The sequence below is a fragment of the Bombus terrestris genome, chromosome 4 (genome assembly GCF_910591885.1).
Source record: "Bombus terrestris chromosome 4, iyBomTerr1.2, whole genome shotgun sequence".
Taxonomy (NCBI): domain Eukaryota; kingdom Metazoa; phylum Arthropoda; class Insecta; order Hymenoptera; family Apidae; genus Bombus; species Bombus terrestris.
The window spans coordinates 17,499,993-17,519,454 of NC_063272.1; the positions used below are offsets into that span (position 1 = coordinate 17,499,993).

The following is a 19,462-nucleotide window of genomic DNA, read 5'->3' on the forward strand; positions in this document are numbered from 1 at the left end:
TATCGGTGTTACGTGTAATCGTAATTTTCATTAAATAAAATATATATAAAAAAAATGTAGATAACATACGTATTAAATAAAAATATAATAATTGATACATACCTTTCCTTGCGCGTCTAATTTGCTGTCCCTTTGCAAAAGTATCTTAGCAACGCTCATGTTGCCATATTTAGCCGCGATATGTAAAGGAGTAAAGCCGTTTTTAGTTGTAGCCTTAAGAGAAGCATTGTTTTCCACAAGAATAGTTGCAACCTGTATACATATAAATACATTAAATAAAACATCGAACGAAATTATAATTAATCTTTTAAGCTAGAAGCTACAAATAATAATTCAGATGCTAAATTGTTATATTACATTTAATAAATTAAACATAATATAATAACTTTGATCAAACGTATATAGTATCAGATATAATATTTATAAATATCTGATCGATGACCTCATATTACCAACTCTTTGTTCTTATGCATTTTTGAGCAGCAAACGTACATCGTATGTCGTTCCTTTTATTCCGATTTGACATATCGCGAGATAAACGACGCAGCATTTGGTTATATGCATACATATACATATAAGCAAGAAATTAATTTTTAAATATACCTACTTTATACCTTTATGCATATTTGTTAATTAATTTTTCTCCAAACTGAATACATTCGACACAAACACTTTTGCATCGTGACATTGAATTTCTCAAACAATCCTGCTTTTACAAAAATCACTTTGCACGTTTAACGTCTTTAAAAAATATCATGAAAGTTGTATTAAAAATTGTTGCCTATATCGACAAACTGAGATATTCGCTCAAGCGTTACCTTTACACGTATTAATTATTTCAAAAAATCGAATATTGCTTATCGTCTCCTTTCAATGGACTATTTTTCAAAATATCGTCATAGTTTCGTAATGTTCTTCCATAAGTGATATATCACTCTTCTTGAATAAATATAATCAAAGTACAAAATATATATTGGGCGTCACAGTTCTAGTATTAAGTATTACGTTATTATTTTCTTTGAGACTACGATTGGCAGGGAGCCAATCGATTCCATTTTCTTTCCATCTGTTTTTCTTTGCATAACTAAAGAGATAGAAAATACTTCAAGAAGGATATAAGGGTATCCTCGGACGATCAATAACGTTGTCAATATTTCAGGATTCCCAACATCATTGCGTTTCGTCGGTAAATAATATTGACAATATGTTTCGTCGATATTTATTGACAAACCATATCTTCCTCGTACCTTTTATATTTATTGGCAATATGTATCGATTGTCCGAGCATCCCTTTACACGTATACAATAATGTCAAGTACCAAAATATAAAATATTAACAATATACATCGAACATCTGAGAATTCCCTCGAGGGATAACACTTTAAATAGGATTGTTATTAAATAGGATTTTAGTTAGGCCTTAATATGTGACACTTTCTATCAATACGGTAGGCACGCATTTCTTCCAGAGGAATTCTTTGAGTTCTTGCACAGTATATGACGATAAGTTGCAGAAAATTACAATTAAGATATCTTGCACACAAATGGTATGTTTGACATAAAGAAGCTAATTGAGAATACCGAAATAAATCGATTTATCCATCAAAAAACGTACGTTACCTAAATACATACCAATCTTCGTATGATTCACTTACGAAAATGCTAATCATATCGAACAACTACCCCGAAACTATTCCACTTTCGTTCAAAACACTTTTCCATACAATTAATAGTTTCGAAGATATTTCAGCTTCCAGTCTTAAGTGATTCACCCTGTATACTAGATCGTATCATATAAGTAATGCAAGTTTTTTTTAGAAATAACCGTTGACGAGTGAAAGCGATACATTGTACATATTCCGCCATTCTCTACAATTTTTTTGCCATTTTTCTATCAAGTTTCCTACTCCTCTTCTATGAAAATTCCAATCGTAACATGTTCCATTGTTTTAAACTTAGCTCTTGGAAAAATCACATTATTGGATGACCTGATAATGATTTTTTATTACTACATTCACTGATCAGGTTGTTAAAGTTACTTTATAATAGGAAGAGGATTTCTCAACTTCTTACCTTGCAAAAATTAGTTTACAGGTGAATCTAAATGGCAAGATAAATACGAATGCAGAATGAAAATAATAAGATGAAATTATGAGTTTTTAACAACGTTGAAAGAAGGCAACGTAAAAAATAAATTAATATGGTGAAAAATTTTATTAAAATTCATTACAGATAAATAACTTAACATAAAATATAACAAGTGTAAACAAAACTTAATTAACAGAATATGAAATGAAATGTAAATGATAAAGAGAAAAATCTGCATATAACAACGGAAAATAAGAAATTTTGTTTATTACAGAACCTATATAAAGTACTCACGATATCTTGTCCAAAATAAATATAATCTACTTTGTGTACCGATGTAATCCGCTATCTTTGAAATTTCTTTGTACATTACCTCCTCCTGGCCTTCCTTTGCCGCGATATGCAACGCTGTGTACATATCTTTCGTGGTGGTATCAACTGCTGCACCATGTTGCAGAAGTAACATAACAATATCGATATTTCTTAATCGCGACGCAATATGAAGAGGTGTTTGTTGTTCCTAAAAAAATCGGAACATACGCTAAATTACCATATTGTTATCGTATACACATGTACGATCGTTATAGCTGATAATCGGTACTAATAAATTTTATGACAAATTAACGGCGTAATGAGTATGTATTATAAAGAATAAGCATAATAACGATAATGATATAAACATAGAAAACATAATGAGACTGGTTAATGGAATGTGCGAGACATTTAATAACGACGAATGCGCATGTGACCATTTATATGTATCGTTTTGTTACAAAGTGCAATTTTTGCCAAAATATTAAGGAAACCTGATCACGTCCGGAAATATGGTTTTCAAGCAAGATTCTTTGTTTACTTACCCTTGCACGAGCATCAACTTTGGCTCCATTTCGTAATAAAATTCGAATAATGTCTGTCTGATTAGCTCTAGCTGCCAGATGTAGAGGTGTTTCACCCCTAACAGTTGGCACATCAGGATTGGCTTCGTGTTGCAGTAGAAATATCACGATATTCATACATCCCATAAAACTGGCCACATGTAATGGAGTCAGTCCAGACTGTAAAATATATGTATTTTCTATTAACATTTTGCTACTATGACTCCATGACTTTCGTACCGATACTTTCTTCTTCGGAGTATATTTATCGATATACATAGAATACATAGAAATGATCATCTGTATTGATCATGATAGTATTGATAGCCGTTAACCAGTCTTTTCATAACCAAGGAACTATAAAGCGTTTTATAACAAACAAACCTGACGTATTTCCCTTTCTAACGCGTTTCTTTTTCATTATCTTAATTATAGACATACACTTATAAATAGCGTAGCCGAGTAACCGATGAGCATTTTTTACTTAGTTCTTGAGTCAAACGCTAAAAAGATGAGAAATTTTAAATATCTTCTTAACAATTGGCCAATTTCAAAACATATCTATTTCTCGCGAATCGCGCCAATTTAATTAAAATAAATTTTTCTCGTAAACGCGCGACTCTTACATGGAGAAACATGACGATAAAGTAGTTAACAGGGACAGTAGTTATCGATCCTTGGGTAAAGGTAATCGAAAAAGGTAAAATAATCTGATAGAAACGACGCAACATTGCCAAGATTTAAGTACAAACGGGACAAATGTAAGTACTTTGTCTTTATATAGTAAAATATATCATTTCGACCATCTTTTACCAAATTATATTCCAAAGTCTAAGTCGTTTAAACGATTAACTCAGAATGAAAATTAAGGATGAACAGGTGAATAACTTAAAAAAAAGAGAAAATAAACTTGAACGAAAGAAATTATTTTTTGCAATCGAATATGATTTATAAGCAATAATTAACGTGTAATTATGGGGGAAATCTTTATACGGTAATTACCTCGGTAGTAGATTCGATCGATGCTCCGTGTTTTAATAAGAGTTCGACAACTTTTATTCGATTTTTCTTGCAAGCAATATGCAATGGTGTGAAGCCATTTAAAGCGCGTGCATTTGGATCAGCTTTGCGATCCAAAAGTAGTTTTGCGACTCTAACGTGGCCGCAGTGCGCGGCAACATGAAGAGACGTTAAATAATCGATCGTAACTTCGTCCACTGGCGCTCGGTGATACAATAATACTCTCGCTGCATCCACATGATCCCCTTGCGATGCCATGTGTAACGGTGCAAGTCCATTCTGTGAAACGTTTGCAAAATGAATATATTAATACGTATATCTTTCAAACATATACGCCAATAAAATTGTTGATACAATGAGCGGTTCACGTCGTTTACGTACTTTCGTTCGTGCACTAATTGGTGCAGAATGTTCAAGAAGTGTGGTAATCACTTGTTCATGACCAGATCTTGCTGCACAATGAAGCGGTGTTAAACCATCCCTAGTTTTAGCATCGATTTGCGCAGAATTTTCTAATAATACTTTAACCATGTTGTTTTTACCCCACTTCGCTGCTACATGTAAAGGGCTTATATTATGCTGATAAAAGAAATGAGAAATATCAGTACAGGCTTATAACTACTCTTGTCGATGTCGATGTATTCGCACCTTTGCCAAATAATTAACATCGGCTCCACGCTTTATTAATAAACGTGCTATCTCTTCGTTTCCGTAATGGGCGGCGATATGCAAAGGTGTAAAACCGCTTTTTGATGTAACATCGGGTTTGTGATCATTCTGAAAAAAGAAATAAAAAGTTAATCATCTTTAACGCGTCGACATTAAAAGACGATACAAACGATCGTGATAGTTTGAATGAGAAATACAACAATTCCAATAACGATCGGCTACTCGTATCGTTGTTTACCTGCAATAACAGATCCGCAGCTTTGCAATCATCTTTCTTAGCCGCGATATGAAGCGCTGGTAGTCTAACTTTCCCTTTAGAATCATTTTCTAAAAGAACGCTGACGACTTTATCGTGTCCTTGTTGCATCGCTACTGCGAGAGGTGTAAATCCATCCTGAAGAATTATTTTTATCTTTCACCACTCCAATTACGAGATACATAAAACATTTCATGAATATAGATAGAGTCGTTTGAATTTGAGAGAAATAAGTAAGCGCAGGTACGTATCAATCGCGGAATGCAATTTTTAAATATTGGCATGCAAAGTTTCGGACGATATTCACCTCTGTAGCGAGACTCTGATTGGCTCCATTGCCGAGCAATAATTTAACCACTTGATCATGATTTTCTTGAGCGGCCATGTATAAAGGTGTAAAACCATTTTGAGATTGAATATTAACCGCAGCACCATACTGAATAAGAATATTTACTATTTCCACTTGGCCGGCTAAAAACACGTTATAAATTTTATTTTTATTTTTATATATTTATGGTGAATTGGTAATAAACAATTATATTTACCCAGTGAAGCTATGTGCAACGCAGTGTTCCCCTTTTTCGTAGCTGCGTCCACTTTAGCGCCTCTTTTTAATAATTCTGTTACTATTTCAACATGGCCATCTTTCGATGCTAAATGTAAAGCATTTAAACCATTCTGAAATACGACACGTAACATGAAGTTTTCCGATTTGATGTAGAAGTGATATAACACCATCTAATGAATCCGTACGTAACATGGACTAATTAGAACGATTTATAGATTAGCTCGATACTTACCGAATTAGCTGTATTAATATCTAAATCGGTATCGAGGAATTCGATCACTTTTTCGAGGTTTCCGGACCGAGCAGCACGTAGAAATGCTGTCGTGTCGTCAGCCTAAATCAGAGAAACACACGCATATTAATATTTATTTTATTCCATTAATCTATAAATTCTATAATCGCAATTACGATTACCAATCGTAATGTAACGTTCCACGATTATTTCACTTACTTCACGATTAGTTTTAATCGTCCTAAATATATCAAATTTATGTACATTTAAAGGATCCTTGAAGAAAAATTCATTCAACAGCAAGAATTTTATGGTAGAAAATTGTCAATAGTAAGTTAGGACAGTTATGGATCATTTTCACCTGGATATTAGTCTTTTTACACGTTTCATGATTAATGAATTTTTCCAATAACATAAAGTAATCGTTAGAAACATATTTTGAAGTTTTTAAATATAAATATGCTTATTAAATATTATACGATTTTATAATTGGCAACGGTATTGCAAAATGGGACGTTTCTTAAATATTTTTAGCTTGTGGACCAGCTGCGAAATAAAAATTTTATCCTTATAATGAACTTTGAACTATTATGAAATTTCACAGTAGTTCGTAATAGTAATTTGTATCTAAACGAGAAGTAGGAAAATGGGAAAAATAAAACTGAATAAATAAAGGAATTGTATTTAAAATAGCTAAATGAATTTATAAAAAGAATTATTTTGTAATTAATATAATTAACTTCGACCAATTTTTTACGCGATCTATGTTATAATTTAAAAAATTACGTAGCTTTATAAATGTATACATTTACGTTTACGGGACCAATCGCAAAAAGAGCACCGAGATTAAGCAGTTTAATTCTATTTGAAAAATATGCAAAGCAGGTTCGTTTAGATAAATAAATAACGCTCAGTTTTCGAAGAATTAAATTTCAGACGATAAAGGAAATAATCAAAAGAGAAAGTTGCTTCGTTTGAGATCAAAGAGTATTAAAATGACCAGTCGTTAGTTAACCTTTGGTCAATGCAGCAAAATTAATACTTATAGTACAAGTACCAATTGTATAATACTATTCGATATTAGGATACTTTGTCCTACTGCGTACATTACCGCTTGATAAACCGTTTATCTAAACGAGTTACATAAATTAACGATAAACGATAAAGTATGAATAAATAAATTATGCAGTATAGAAATATACTTTCATCTGAAAAAAAGAGCTCTATCCGCAGAAATGATACGGATGTTGTCATATTAAAATCGAAATAATTTCATTACTATGATATAAGATTCACATACGAATCCCTTATATTAGCAATAAAATTAATTTTACATTTAATTTGATTTTCAACTAACGTTTACAAAATACGATAATAGATATATTCAGGTGACAAATAATTGAGAAACTTTTAATAAATTTGATATTATCATAAAACTTTTATCCGTCTTCTTCATTTTGATAGATAAAAGTGGTATTACTTTTGATTCAAGTACTCGATCCAAGTAATGCAATTGGTTACATTATACGCTATGATTTGACCATGACCTTTATCCTACCAACAACTTCGACGTATTCCGCTTGATAAATTTTGTCTGCTAGAACGTTTATAGCAAGTTACGTTGCTTTGATTATTTCTAAATTAATATCTGCAAAGTGGTAACCAGACGGCAACAACCGGCTTATAAAACGTCTACCTTTATCGTATGTACGTATGTATATCTTGCTTACATCATCCCCTCTCACGACTGCCGTTTGCTTTATCTATGGTTATCAGGCAGAATTTTAAAGTTCCGTTCGTTTTGGTACATTTAATGCCGGGGCAAAGAAAATTCACGAAGTAAGGGAAAACGGCGTACGGAAAGTCGATGCGACTATTTTCTAGCAACGAAGGAAATCAAATTATTTCGATATCGTCGGTCAACGTTCACACCCTTCGATCAGTCGGGGGTGGAAAAAATACCGGCGACATTCCGGCGCCTCTCGCTACGCAAAATATATAGAACCATACCTGACTCGTACTATCCGTAACCATCGTGCTTTATAAGAGACTAGGCACTATCCTCCTAATTCTTTCACTCGTCCAGCAACTGCCGAACACGAAGGTTCTTTTTCTAGGCACGCGTTAAATCACCATTCATGCACTCCTGAGGTAACGCGGCGATAGATGAATAGGAATATAGGAGCCGCCCCGCGTACGAAACTAAGGCGCAGAATCGAGCGGCAACGATTACGGGAAAAACAGGGGTTGCATCGTTGCCTTTCTCACCCCTTCTTATACCTGTCCTTGTTTTTCTCCCACCGACTCATGCGGTGTATCGGTTCCCGACACTATGCGCACGCGCTTATCAAATCTGATCACACACCTACGCATACGCATACTTTCTCTCCCTTTCTCTCTCTCTCTCTCTCTCTCCCTCTAGGGGTATAACAGCCTAGGAAAATTAACCAGGTTTCTCAACATGCGAATATCGGCCGAACAAATATTACCACCGATGTTGCATACATCAATGTATCATAGGGTACCAATTTCTTGTTACATCAACAACAAAATTTCAATGGAACATAGCGATATTTTTAACAGCTGGTTCTATATTGTTTCATCTTCGAACGAGTCTACTTACATTTAGGTAAATACCTTATATATGACATCAAATTGCAAATTAGTCATTCGCGATAATTTGATCAACTTACGTTCTAAGAAAGAAATAAAAGATAAAGATAGGTTATTTTGTTTTATGCGGTACATGTACTATATACATGTATACATAGGAAAGTATAGCAATGAAAACACGATATATAATACGTTCGAGAGATTCTACGCATGTGCGATAATCGAACGAATTCAAAAATGACTATTAACTAACTTTCTCGTTGTTTTATGATATGTAGTAAATGTAGCAAAAGTAAGTTAAGTAAAGTCAATGGAAAGCTTACGATCAATATGACATATTAAATAATCATACGACTTTTAAAAATAATATTCCATCGATATTCTAAAACTTTAAATTTTCTTCAAAAAATCCAGTATTTAACCCATTTAATTCTTCCATTAATATATGCATTTCCTGCAATTGCATTTATTCACACGATGAATAGAATACATTCTATGACGCATAATTTACTGATATTTATATATCGAGTTTACTAATATTTTTAAACGTCGTTCCAAACTGTTTATTATTATTTTAATCGTACGAGCGTTAGCTGACATGATAATAATCTTACATTTCCAAATTCTATTCTATAAAATTCTCTACAACCAACAACATGTAATTTACCTATCATTACGTTTAATTTCGAAACGTAATCGCCTGCATTTTACATTGTAGAAAAAAAACATACACAGATTGCAGATACAATGAAAATTGAATTGTGGCGGGTTAAAGAGAATTATAAAATGTAGTAAATAAGTAATCGTTTATTAGTATTATTACATTTTATAAAATAATATTATTATATCTTAGAAAACAAAAGAATATGTACCATAAGTGAAAAAAAAAGCTTTGAGATCATGAATGCTGCGACTGTTAGAATATGAGAAATCACGTTTTACACTGTCTTTGTTGTTGATTAAGTCAGAAAAAAGATGTTGAGAACCTATTTATTTTAACGAAAAGAATTATAGAATACGTTGAACAAAATCGAAATACTTTAATGTCACTTACGTGTCTTTAAATATTAATAACATCTCTGTTTTCAAATTAAAGTTTATGATACGATTATAAAAAATTGCATTCTTATATATACTTTACGTTAAAAAATGATGCAAAGTTTATAGTATTTAGATATGTAAAAACTAAACTGCTTTGACTTCCTATTTCGTCGTAACTAACACATTTCGTTCCGTGAACTAACAATACGATAATTATATGAATTTTCTAAAAATATCTTTCACCTTCTTAAACACTGGATTTTCGCCAATATTACAACGTAGATATGGATGTAATGAGAATAACAAGGCAGTCGATATCTTTTTGATATGGGTATGAGAGTCAAAATTCTATCGAGAAATAGTATGCTGCTATTATTATTCATGGAGTGTTATTACTGTAATATTTGTTTCGAAAACCCGGAAATATATTTAGCTCGATGTGCACTGAAAAGAGGAAAGAAATTTTTTAAATGCGTCATATACATTGTGGTATAAGCTTTAGCACAAATATGTTGCACATCCTTTGACATATGTTATTTTCACACATTTTTACCTGGAACTTAATGATCGGTGGAAATGCCTCCTCTGTCGTCATTCCCAAATAATAAACTGTGTATTTCGTTTGACAGACTCTACGTATACGTATATTTTCTACACTCTATACTGAAAACGTAGGTCAGAGGGTATTTATAGCATTCCGTTTTATTCTCATGAACGCCTTTGTGGTGCATCTGCTTCGATGATTTGCATATACATATTTTATTTAAACCAATGAAACATACTAAGCACTATTCCGTTTTACTAATCGTTACTTTGACGTAATAATATTATTTTCTGGCATTCAAAATGAAAAATACCTGAATTAAAAAGCTCTGTTTCTTCCTTGGCTGACGTTAAGAAAATTATACATAATTCACTTATTTTATCAATTGTAATAGTTCCAAGGTTGTTTGTTTTGTATCGTTATCGCTACTAAATCAAATTAAAGTATAGGCACGCCTTCCTTATATCGAAATTATCTCTGATTATTTTTTTAGAATAAGCCTTTAAAAAGTTTAATTTACATTCAACAATTCGATGTTATTTTATTACCACCATTAGAAAGAATAAGAAAAAATGTAATATTACTGAAATAGAAATCATAATGATAAGTACATTATTTATATTAACAGCAAATAACAAAATAATTATAAAAAAATAAATATCGCTTTATTTTATACATAGTTATATAAGTATGTATGAAACGTAATAAACGTAAAATTTTTATACAGTAATGATTCATGGATTAGGAGTTATTTATGACAAAGTAATAAAAAGATATAAGGATTATCAATTTTTAATACATTTCATTAAAAGGAAATTATATCAAAATATTGTTAATCCATTGTTTTGATGTACGATTTTTGTTTTTCTTCATTTATATTTTTGTATTAAAATTTGAATATCCGTGTTTATATTGTTCTCATCTTTATTCTCAAATTTTCTGTCCTTCTCTTCGTCGTCATATATGTGATCTAACATAAAATTAAGTAATTATTTGTCCTGTAATACAGGTAAAGTAAATTTCATCTAACGCTTTATATCCGTAGTAGATCCAGTACTTTATACTTGTTTTACGTACTGTCAACCAATCGAGCAATAACGAATATACAGAATACCAATATAATTCATCCTTTTTAAGTTGATAAATATTTCTTTTCTTTTTATCTTCTTTGTATTGATTTCTTGTTTATTATTTGCTTATTTATCTTAGTCATTTTTATTCACTCCAACTCTTTCTTCTTATTATTCAATCAATTTTATCAAATATTAATTGAAAATTTGTACAAGATTTGATGCAAAAATTTCATGTATTTCTTCTTTCACTATGCCCCCATAATTTCTCATATATACGCGTATATTAGACAATATTCCTTTTATTCCTATTTCTCTCTTTGCCTTTCTTAATTAATTTTTATCTACCGTATAAATTATTCTTATGATCATAAATAAATATATATGTATTGAAAATATATATTTTCTTTTATTTACTTAATGTTAATATTTATCCCATTTACTTTTTATCTTCTATTATTTAGAAAACTTCAATTTAACATACATATATATTTCTTAAAACTTATTTATTAAAACTTTCAAATACTTTAGTAAATCATTGTACATGGAGAGCATTACAAGCACGTTAATAATTTATAAATATATTCTTTCGTACTTAACTCCACCAGAAACTAATTGAAAAACTTGGAGTCAAAGAAGTTACGTGATGCCACCATTTTGGAGGAATGTAAAGTACTTCTCCAGGTCTCAAATAGGTCATCAAACCTTTAGCTTTGCTAAAATTGGGCCATTTCTCGTAATTTGGATTCAAAGGATCAACTTGTGCAGTGTTATTCAATAATCTTGTATCATATGGATACAAATTAGATGAATCATTTGGATGGTATAAAATGACTCGTTTATGTCCAAATATCTAAAATTTAGTAAAAAGTCAATATTATAAGTTAATATACTAAATTATATACTAATCTAATGCAAAGCTATTAGATTATAATCATATAATATAACAATACAGAGGTATTAGATTATAATTTACTTTTGCAAAATAGGAAAAGTTAAAAATTAGGATTGACAATAATTAAATTCTATATACAATAAACTATGTTATATTATTTTTTTTCGCAAATAATTTAACTTATATCTTATCGTAGAATGACAATTAATTTTCATACTTGGCACAAAAGATTATTTTTAGGATCAAAATGTAGAGGTGAAACAGTTCCACTAGGTCCAAACCAAGCATTTATATCTGGTTGTTCCACATCATCACTGTCTGTAAAGTTACAATATTCAGGAATTGTAAAATCATCTTTCAATTCAGGAATCTAAAATCATTTTGACATAATTAATATTTAGATTTTCGTTAGAAACGTTAAAGGGAGATAAAAAACAAAACCTGTTCAAATAATTGATGTTGAGCTAAGTAACCAACTTGGTCACCTTTCGTTAATACATATTTTTGTAGAAATTCTGAAAAACTAAGAAGTTGCTGTGACCAATTTTCATCGGTATAACGTGAACCAATTTCAATAGGAACCGTTCTACTTCCAGCTACGCTAATTAAATACTTTAGATCTTTCCACTGCTCTAGAGCTTTCCAATGTTTGATACAACCTAAAACATATTACATGTATTTCAAATTAAATTACAATAGAAATTAATAAAGAAAAGATATCAACTGTACATATACGCTAATATAGCCTAGAAATAATCTTCTTTCCTGTTTTAAAATTGACATGATATAACAAGAACATATTCAAATATATAGATTGATAAAGAAATGTTACCTTTCATTATTGCTGGTACTTTTGGCATAAATATTTTTGTGTAAAATAATTCCATCGAAGGTTCAACATACTGAACAATTTCAGTAAATCCCGGCAATATAAAATTATATAAACTTTCAGAATCGATAATTAATTCTTCTACATCTAACTCTCCCAATGACTCTGCTGAAGAAGATAACAAATAATCACATGAAAGCACAACAGCTATTAATACATACAGTATATTAACGCTATCATAGACACACATATGTATTATAATAAGTAAGACTTACTGATACAGCTATTCAACATTGAAGCAACTTTTGGTAATAAATCAATTACATTTGGAAGTGGTGCTCCTAATAGAATACCTTTATCAATCTGTTGAATAATGTTCCTCAACAAAATTGTATTTTTTGTAAATTGTTTAGTATCATTATTGTACTGAAGCTCCAATAGAACTGCCTGTAGATATAGAGTATCAAGTTACAAACACTTACATAAATATGATATAGCATATAGTATAAGATACATTCAACAGAATGATTATGTTATATTACATATTACATGAATATGTTATATTACCTTTAAGATAGTACATAAGGTGTAACAGTATCGGTATTCAATTGGAACAAATTGCCAGTGACCAGAATTTAATACTTCCCACGTTTTATCCATACAAGCTTCAACTACTATTAACGAATTTTTTATCCATTTTATCGATGGAATCCTTCCATAAAAAAAATAAGGATTAAATATCATTCTTACCATTTTTATATAAAAAATATGATTGAAATATATAAAGCCACATAGCAGTTTATTTTAGCTAAATAAGTAACATAAAATAATATAAATGGACTCAATATCATTTAAAGATCTTTAAATTTACATAAAATAATATATAATTATATTTAATTACGCTTTTAGTGAAACACACGCAGAGAAAAAGAGAAATTACTTTATAATATAAATAATAACTTTAAAATGATCTCCAAGAGAGTTATAAACATTGCTTCTGTTTTTCTAATTCATGCTAATCTTGTTTCCTTTTATTTTTCAATTAATAAAAAATATAATTTAAGTATTAAATAGAATAATATTATAAATTATTTCTGCAAAGTTTTAATACATTCATGTAATTATAATTATGTATGCGTAATAAAAAATCATGAAGTAAAATTTGATCTTTTTTATTTTTATAATTAGTTTATACAATTATATAAAAATTTCTATTTACATTTTATCTTCAATGGATGTTTTTAAATTGCTTTCTACCGATGACAAGTGTATCTTCATTTCAATAGGTAAATACTTTTCTATATTTTCAGCTAATAGATTCCAAGATATAAAGTTGGCAATAATTGTGCAATTAGACATTTTTTAAAAATGATGTATGCAACTAGAAAATAAATCATAGGTATAAATTAAAGTTATTTTATTTAGAAATAAAATATTTTACTACTTTTGTCATCTGGCTCTTGTAAATATGGCCATTGTACTATTTGGTAATCTGCTATATAATACAAAATTTTTCCCGTTAATGACAATGTTTTGACTCTGCAAAAACTTTCAACAAATATTATAGTAGTTTGCGCGATACAAAATACTTTAAATAAGAATGCTACTATACATAAAGGGACACAAGTTCCTGGACCATTACATAGAAGTACCTCTGGACATTCTCTCCACAAGTAAGGAATTGATTCCAGAGTTGCATAAATAGTACTATAAATAGATGTATAGTACGACTGATGAATTTCTCTGCTTCTACGAATTTTAATTATCTTATAATCTACATTATTCTTTTCTAAATATTTAACTTTTTCAATGCTCATTGAATCTGTATCAGCATACACATATACTCTTGGTGAGTAATTTTTAAAGCTTAAATAATTAAGTATTCTTATCATTTCTGCGGTATGTCCTCCAGATCCTAATACAATCATTGTTTTAACTGGTTTATTTCGAATTGATTTCCTTCCGCTTGTTTTATGTGTAGGAAACATTACAAAATATACTCTTGCAATGATTATCGTACAAACAATTATACAAATAGAAATGTAATATATCGCGTACATTTTTGTAGTATAACCTGTAACAATTTAAATTAAAATAATCAATCTATCAAGCTGCTTTAGATAAGCCAAAATAAGATGAATTGTTAATTATTACATATATATGTCATGAAAGCATAAAATCTAATAAAAGTTTTTCTAAAAAAAAAGTACTTCAATTAGTTAATGTATGCATTTACATTAGAGTTTAGTCCAAAAGTATTGAAAATTATAAAAATGTATAACATTTTTAGATTTACCAAATATATTTATTAATTTATTAAACAATGCATACATTTGCTACACTTTAGTAACATGTTAATGTATATGTATATTAGTTCACATATATATAAACACTACTATATTATTAATCTATATATTACATATAACAATACTTAATTATATATTTAATTGTATAAGTACCATCTATCTATAATATGATTAATATGAGTGATCCAAAGATAAAAATGTAGCTGTCTTTTATTTACAATAGTAACTTATCAATCGATTTGAATTCTTAAAATTTTCGTACTTCGTACATTACACATATATTAGATTAAAACATGTAATTAATAATCAATTCTTTGTTAGTCCTCATAAATTTAATATAAATATATTCAAGAGAGTATGTAAACAAATATTTATAATTTTTGCAAATCTTACGGAGATAAATAGTTGTTTATATAAATTTAATAACAAATATTATATTGACAGATACAGAATGTGAAACTTAGGTTATAAACATACACTAAGAGAACGAACCACTGTCGTATACACTGATAACCAAGGTTAAATAAAACTATTGACGAATATATAATATCAAAGAAGAAAAACCGTAGTTCTACCCGGTACAGGTGCCGGCACCATGCGGCCAAGTGCTCAAGCGAACTAAAGTTAGCATAGACAAGAACCTATTTAATTGTACGGTTCTGCGGGAAAGTTCATATTTACTTTTCTATCCAATATAGACAAGTATAAGAAATTTCCACAATCCCAGTGGAAGAAATTTGGGAGCTAATCGGAAAGATGATAAAAAACAATCCCGATGAAATATATCGCAACGCTGGATCTTAAAACGAGTTTAATTTAAAGTTACTATCTATAAATGAAAAAAAAGGCTATTTCAACTATGCACGATAGTCACGAATCGCAACGCTACGAAATTGATTTAAGGTTAACGTCATTTTAATAATTATTTATAATTATTAACAAATTCTACTCTCCGACAAATTCTAATAATTATTCACGATAGAAAATACTAAGAAGAATCGCGACATCTTATAATTCGCAACGCTAAAGCAAACGCGATCATTGTAACGCTAATCCAAACCGAAGTCGATACTTTTTCGCAACTCTAACTGATAACGCGAAACTTACATTCGCAACTCTAAATCAAACCGTAATTAATAACTTCGCAACGTTAATGGCAAAGAGCGCGATTAGGCCAACACGATGGGTCGACATGTAGGTCGGCTAACAAACAAAACACAACTATTGTACTACTACTACTACTACTACTACTACAGATACTAAAGGCGAGCACAGTGACGAAATAGTAACGAGAATGACTTTCCATTGTCTGGATGATGCAGAAGATGGAAAGCCATTAGTAGTTGCCCTCTATGGCAATTTGCCGGGCCTCTTCGGCTCGTAGCCTCTTCTTTCTTCGGGCGTGATGCCCCCTGAAACTTACATCTAAGCTCGAGACTTTCTAAATCGCAAACCAAGAAAATAACTTACAAAGATGCAATAAAAATGTAAGTCGCGATAGCTGATCCAAGTGCAATACGTAAACGTCCGTGGAATTCGAAAAATCGAAGCCAGAGAGACGGATGGCATGCTTCATTCGTGGCCAGTTTCGCCGTCCATTTCTCAAACGAAATTTCCTGAAACAGGTTGGACACGCGAAAACGCGCCTACCCGACCAGAGACTGTGCCAACCTGCCCGGCCCTACCTACTTATAATTAATGAACAGACACACCAGAAAGTATACTACCTATCCTACCTGGCCCTACATTTAAAAAATGACAAAACAGGCACACCAACACATTCGCTTCACGATTCTCACGCATAACGCTCGGGCGCAAGGACCTACGCTAGAGAGAACGTCCCGGGACGCCTCCGGCACCCGAGCTAATAAATACCCGCGGTCACTGTGCTCGCAAAAAATTTTACGCAATACAACCAGTCACCTGTGTCGATTCGGACCTTTCGTCCTACGACACGATCGAGCAACCGGAGGAACAAAAATGCATGCGACTTGCCATTAGATGCGAAGAACAGGGCCATCGATGCTCCGGTAGCTCAGGGAAAGTCATCGTGAAGACCATCATCAAGGGGAGCCATGCAATCCCACGAAAGAAAGCTGTAACAAGAAACGAAATATTATAATTTGTTCTTAAACATAATGCTAGTAAATTGGAAAGTTTGAAATAGTAGAAAATTAGTCTCTATTAATCTCTGTAAAACTTTTAAAGACAATAAATTCATTCGATTCAAGAATGGCAAATGTAAATAGAAGCAATAGAATTAAATGAAGTATAGATTATTAAAAAATTATTTACATTCTAGACATCTGAAGCCCCATTAGGTCTTTTTCAAGAAACAGGAGCAAGTGGAAGGAGCGATGAACCTTTAAAAAAAATATGAATTATTATTATGAATAATGTACATACGTGAATAACGCTATGCAAACTTTGAACTCTATTAATAACAAAAAAAGCTAAATTGCTAATAAACTCTAACCGCTATAACAATCGAAAAACTATAATAACAATTTTTAACCTAAAAATGATGAGAATCCAAACATTTCTGAAGCATGCTAAACATTTTTATCGTGTATTTCCATATTATAACTTTTAGATCTTACATCAATGGAAATTAATAACAGTTTGATCAAAATACGAATGATAAAAAAAACTAAAATACAAATACAGAAATACTTACATTCATGGGGAGATTCCAGGAGAGGCTATGTCCTCTTGCAAAACTTGCGTTTCCACTACCGAGGGCGAATGTTTAAAATAAAGATGTATAAAAAAAAAAGGAAAAAAGTAGGTTATTAACGCGTCCATTTACATACTGACTCTAATTTCGCGTATAAATATTGTAATTGAATTTATAACTATTAAGAGCTATTGTGCTCTAGAAAATATAACAAATGTTATTACACAACAAACGCTGACTCTATCGACGGCATTGCACGCGGTCACAAACATTCTCTGAAAAAAAAGTTGTATTAACAGGCTGGCGGACAGGGAGGGGGAAGGGGCAGAGTGTTTCTTTAGGAAATACTGCTGTTTTTTGAAACGTATATTCATATTTCACGGACAAACTGGTATTACATATAAATATTGCGAAAATGGAATATACGTGTAATATTTCAAACACTGTTTATATGTTGCAAGATATCTTCTGATATAATTACAAATATTTATTAATATCCTAAAACGTAAAATCAATACTTTCTTCAAGAAGAATTCAATTGTGAACGTTCGTTATCAGAGTTTGAAATATGATTTTTATTAACGTATTACGTTGCACTTTATAGAGATTTCTTAACTAAACATGCCTTACAAGTGATTGCAATGTATAATATAATCTTGCTCTGAAACGTGTTTGAGCATGTGTTATGCAGATTCTTTCGATAAAATAATAAACTGATCTTTTCGTACAAATATATAAAAATATAATAACTTGGTAATAAATTATTGCCTAACAACGATCGAATAATTCGTATAATTTGTTATATATTGATATAAAAACATTAGTTACTTAATAATATATCCGATTATTAATGGTAATCTGTATATTCGAAATACTTTTAAAAAGTGACCTTTTTAATCCCTTTTCTTTTTAAATCTTAATATCTTCGACAAATTATGCAATTATTTTAGAGAATAATATCATTATATATCAATTATAACTCGTATAATAATTATATAGCAAATATTGATTACCATTGATCCAATAAAAAGAGAGAATAGTCGTTTACATACGTCTGCTTTATTATAATAACTCAACCTTTACCAAATCTGCATGGGAAATCAAATGGTTATTAATCATCTGTGGCGTTCATTTCCTACCAGTTCGAATCATCGATTATTAATCGTCTGTGACGTATGTGCCGTAAACCTCTATTCTTTCAATCAGGTGATCAGCCAATAATCTGTACAAAAGAAAATCAACAATTTCAAATAAATGTATGACGAAACCAATAATTTGCAATAACAGAACAAATTATAGTAGGATAAAGCAACAATAGAATTCAAATCCTGCCTCAGGGACCGGTAATGTGAATTATCGATAATTCTAGCCATCAGAAATACAGCCAAGAATACATGTATAATAAATCAGTAATTTATAAGAATGGAACCAATTATAATAAAATGAAACGATAATCGAATCCAAATTCTGTCTTAAAGATCGGTAATATGAACTATCGATGACTGTAAATTGTCAAATATAGCCAACGATAAAAGAAAAAAAAATTCCCCAATACTACTTAATTTTACTAAAATGATAATCAATAAGTGATTAAATGGAAACGTACTATTTAAATGAAGCAGAGACAAGCGTAGAAATGTTGATAAAGTCGAAATGAAAGTATTAATAATGACAGGGTGCGCTCTACGGGACAAATTTTCGCTCCACGACTTTCAAGAGTACAATGTCACCCCACGACACTTTGCCTTTTCCAATATTTCGTACTAATAGGAATGCTCG

At 30.8% G+C, this 19,462-nt stretch overlaps 3 protein-coding genes across 14 annotated transcripts in view; all 3 read right to left on the minus strand.

Annotated features, from left to right (window-relative positions):
* Positions 1-10,018, minus strand: part of LOC100651636 (ankyrin-3) — a 32,860-nt gene extending 22,842 nt beyond the window's left edge. For 7 of the 8 annotated variants that reach the window (XM_048405104.1, XM_020862619.2, XM_048405103.1 and 4 more), the window contains exons 1-11: positions 9,916-10,018; positions 5,709-5,810; positions 5,454-5,586; positions 5,216-5,379; positions 4,891-5,046; positions 4,632-4,760; positions 4,365-4,562; positions 3,966-4,262; positions 2,946-3,143; positions 2,462-2,608; positions 103-252 (exon numbers count right to left, since the gene is read on the minus strand). In XM_048405104.1, the coding sequence (XP_048261061.1) occupies positions 103-252; positions 2,462-2,608; positions 2,946-3,143; positions 3,966-4,262; positions 4,365-4,562; positions 4,632-4,760; positions 4,891-5,046; positions 5,216-5,379; positions 5,454-5,586; positions 5,709-5,810; positions 9,916-9,957 (1,716 nt within the window). In that variant the 5' untranslated portion in view covers positions 9,958-10,018. Of the gene's footprint in view, positions 1-102; positions 253-2,461; positions 2,609-2,945; positions 3,144-3,965; positions 4,263-4,364; positions 4,563-4,631; positions 4,761-4,890; positions 5,047-5,215; positions 5,380-5,453; positions 5,587-5,708; positions 5,811-7,718; positions 7,976-9,915 lie in introns of those variants that run through there. The other variant, XM_020862617.2, reaches the window with a different exon arrangement.
* LOC100651753 (bifunctional peptidase and arginyl-hydroxylase JMJD5) lies at positions 5,492-14,471 on the minus strand. Of its 3 annotated transcripts, none has more exons than XM_048405115.1 (10): positions 14,353-14,471; positions 13,268-13,412; positions 12,976-13,147; positions 12,704-12,868; positions 12,313-12,530; positions 12,089-12,241; positions 9,916-11,829; positions 9,376-9,806; positions 5,709-5,810; positions 5,492-5,586 (listed from the first exon to the last, which is right to left on the minus strand). In XM_048405115.1, the coding sequence occupies exons 1-7, from the start codon at positions 14,397-14,399 to the stop codon at positions 11,572-11,574; spliced, it is 1,158 nt and encodes a 385-aa protein (XP_048261072.1). In that variant the 5' UTR covers positions 14,400-14,471; the 3' UTR covers positions 5,492-5,586; positions 5,709-5,810; positions 9,376-9,806; positions 9,916-11,571. The 3 variants fall into 3 exon arrangements, with proteins under 3 accessions (XP_048261072.1, XP_048261071.1, XP_048261070.1); XM_048405114.1 differs by lacking the exon at positions 14,353-14,471 and adding an exon at positions 13,920-14,059 and having other exon boundaries at positions 12,704-12,865; XM_048405113.1 differs by lacking the exon at positions 14,353-14,471 and adding an exon at positions 13,920-14,059.
* LOC125384938 (UDP-N-acetylglucosamine transferase subunit ALG14 homolog) lies at positions 14,101-17,926 on the minus strand. 3 transcript variants are annotated; one of them, XM_048405116.1, is made up of 4 exons: positions 17,684-17,926; positions 17,302-17,369; positions 17,002-17,102; positions 14,101-14,774 (listed from the first exon to the last, which is right to left on the minus strand). In XM_048405116.1, exons 3-4 carry the CDS (start codon positions 17,024-17,026, stop codon positions 14,122-14,124), a joined length of 678 nt encoding a protein of 225 aa, XP_048261073.1. In that variant the 5' UTR covers positions 17,027-17,102; positions 17,302-17,369; positions 17,684-17,926; the 3' UTR covers positions 14,101-14,121. The 3 variants fall into 3 exon arrangements, with proteins under 3 accessions (XP_048261073.1, XP_048261075.1, XP_048261074.1); XM_048405118.1 differs by lacking the exons at positions 17,002-17,102; positions 17,302-17,369; positions 17,684-17,926 and adding an exon at positions 15,400-15,521; XM_048405117.1 differs by lacking the exons at positions 17,002-17,102; positions 17,302-17,369; positions 17,684-17,926 and adding an exon at positions 15,160-15,393.
* Between the last annotated feature and the right edge of the window lie 1,536 nt (positions 17,927-19,462).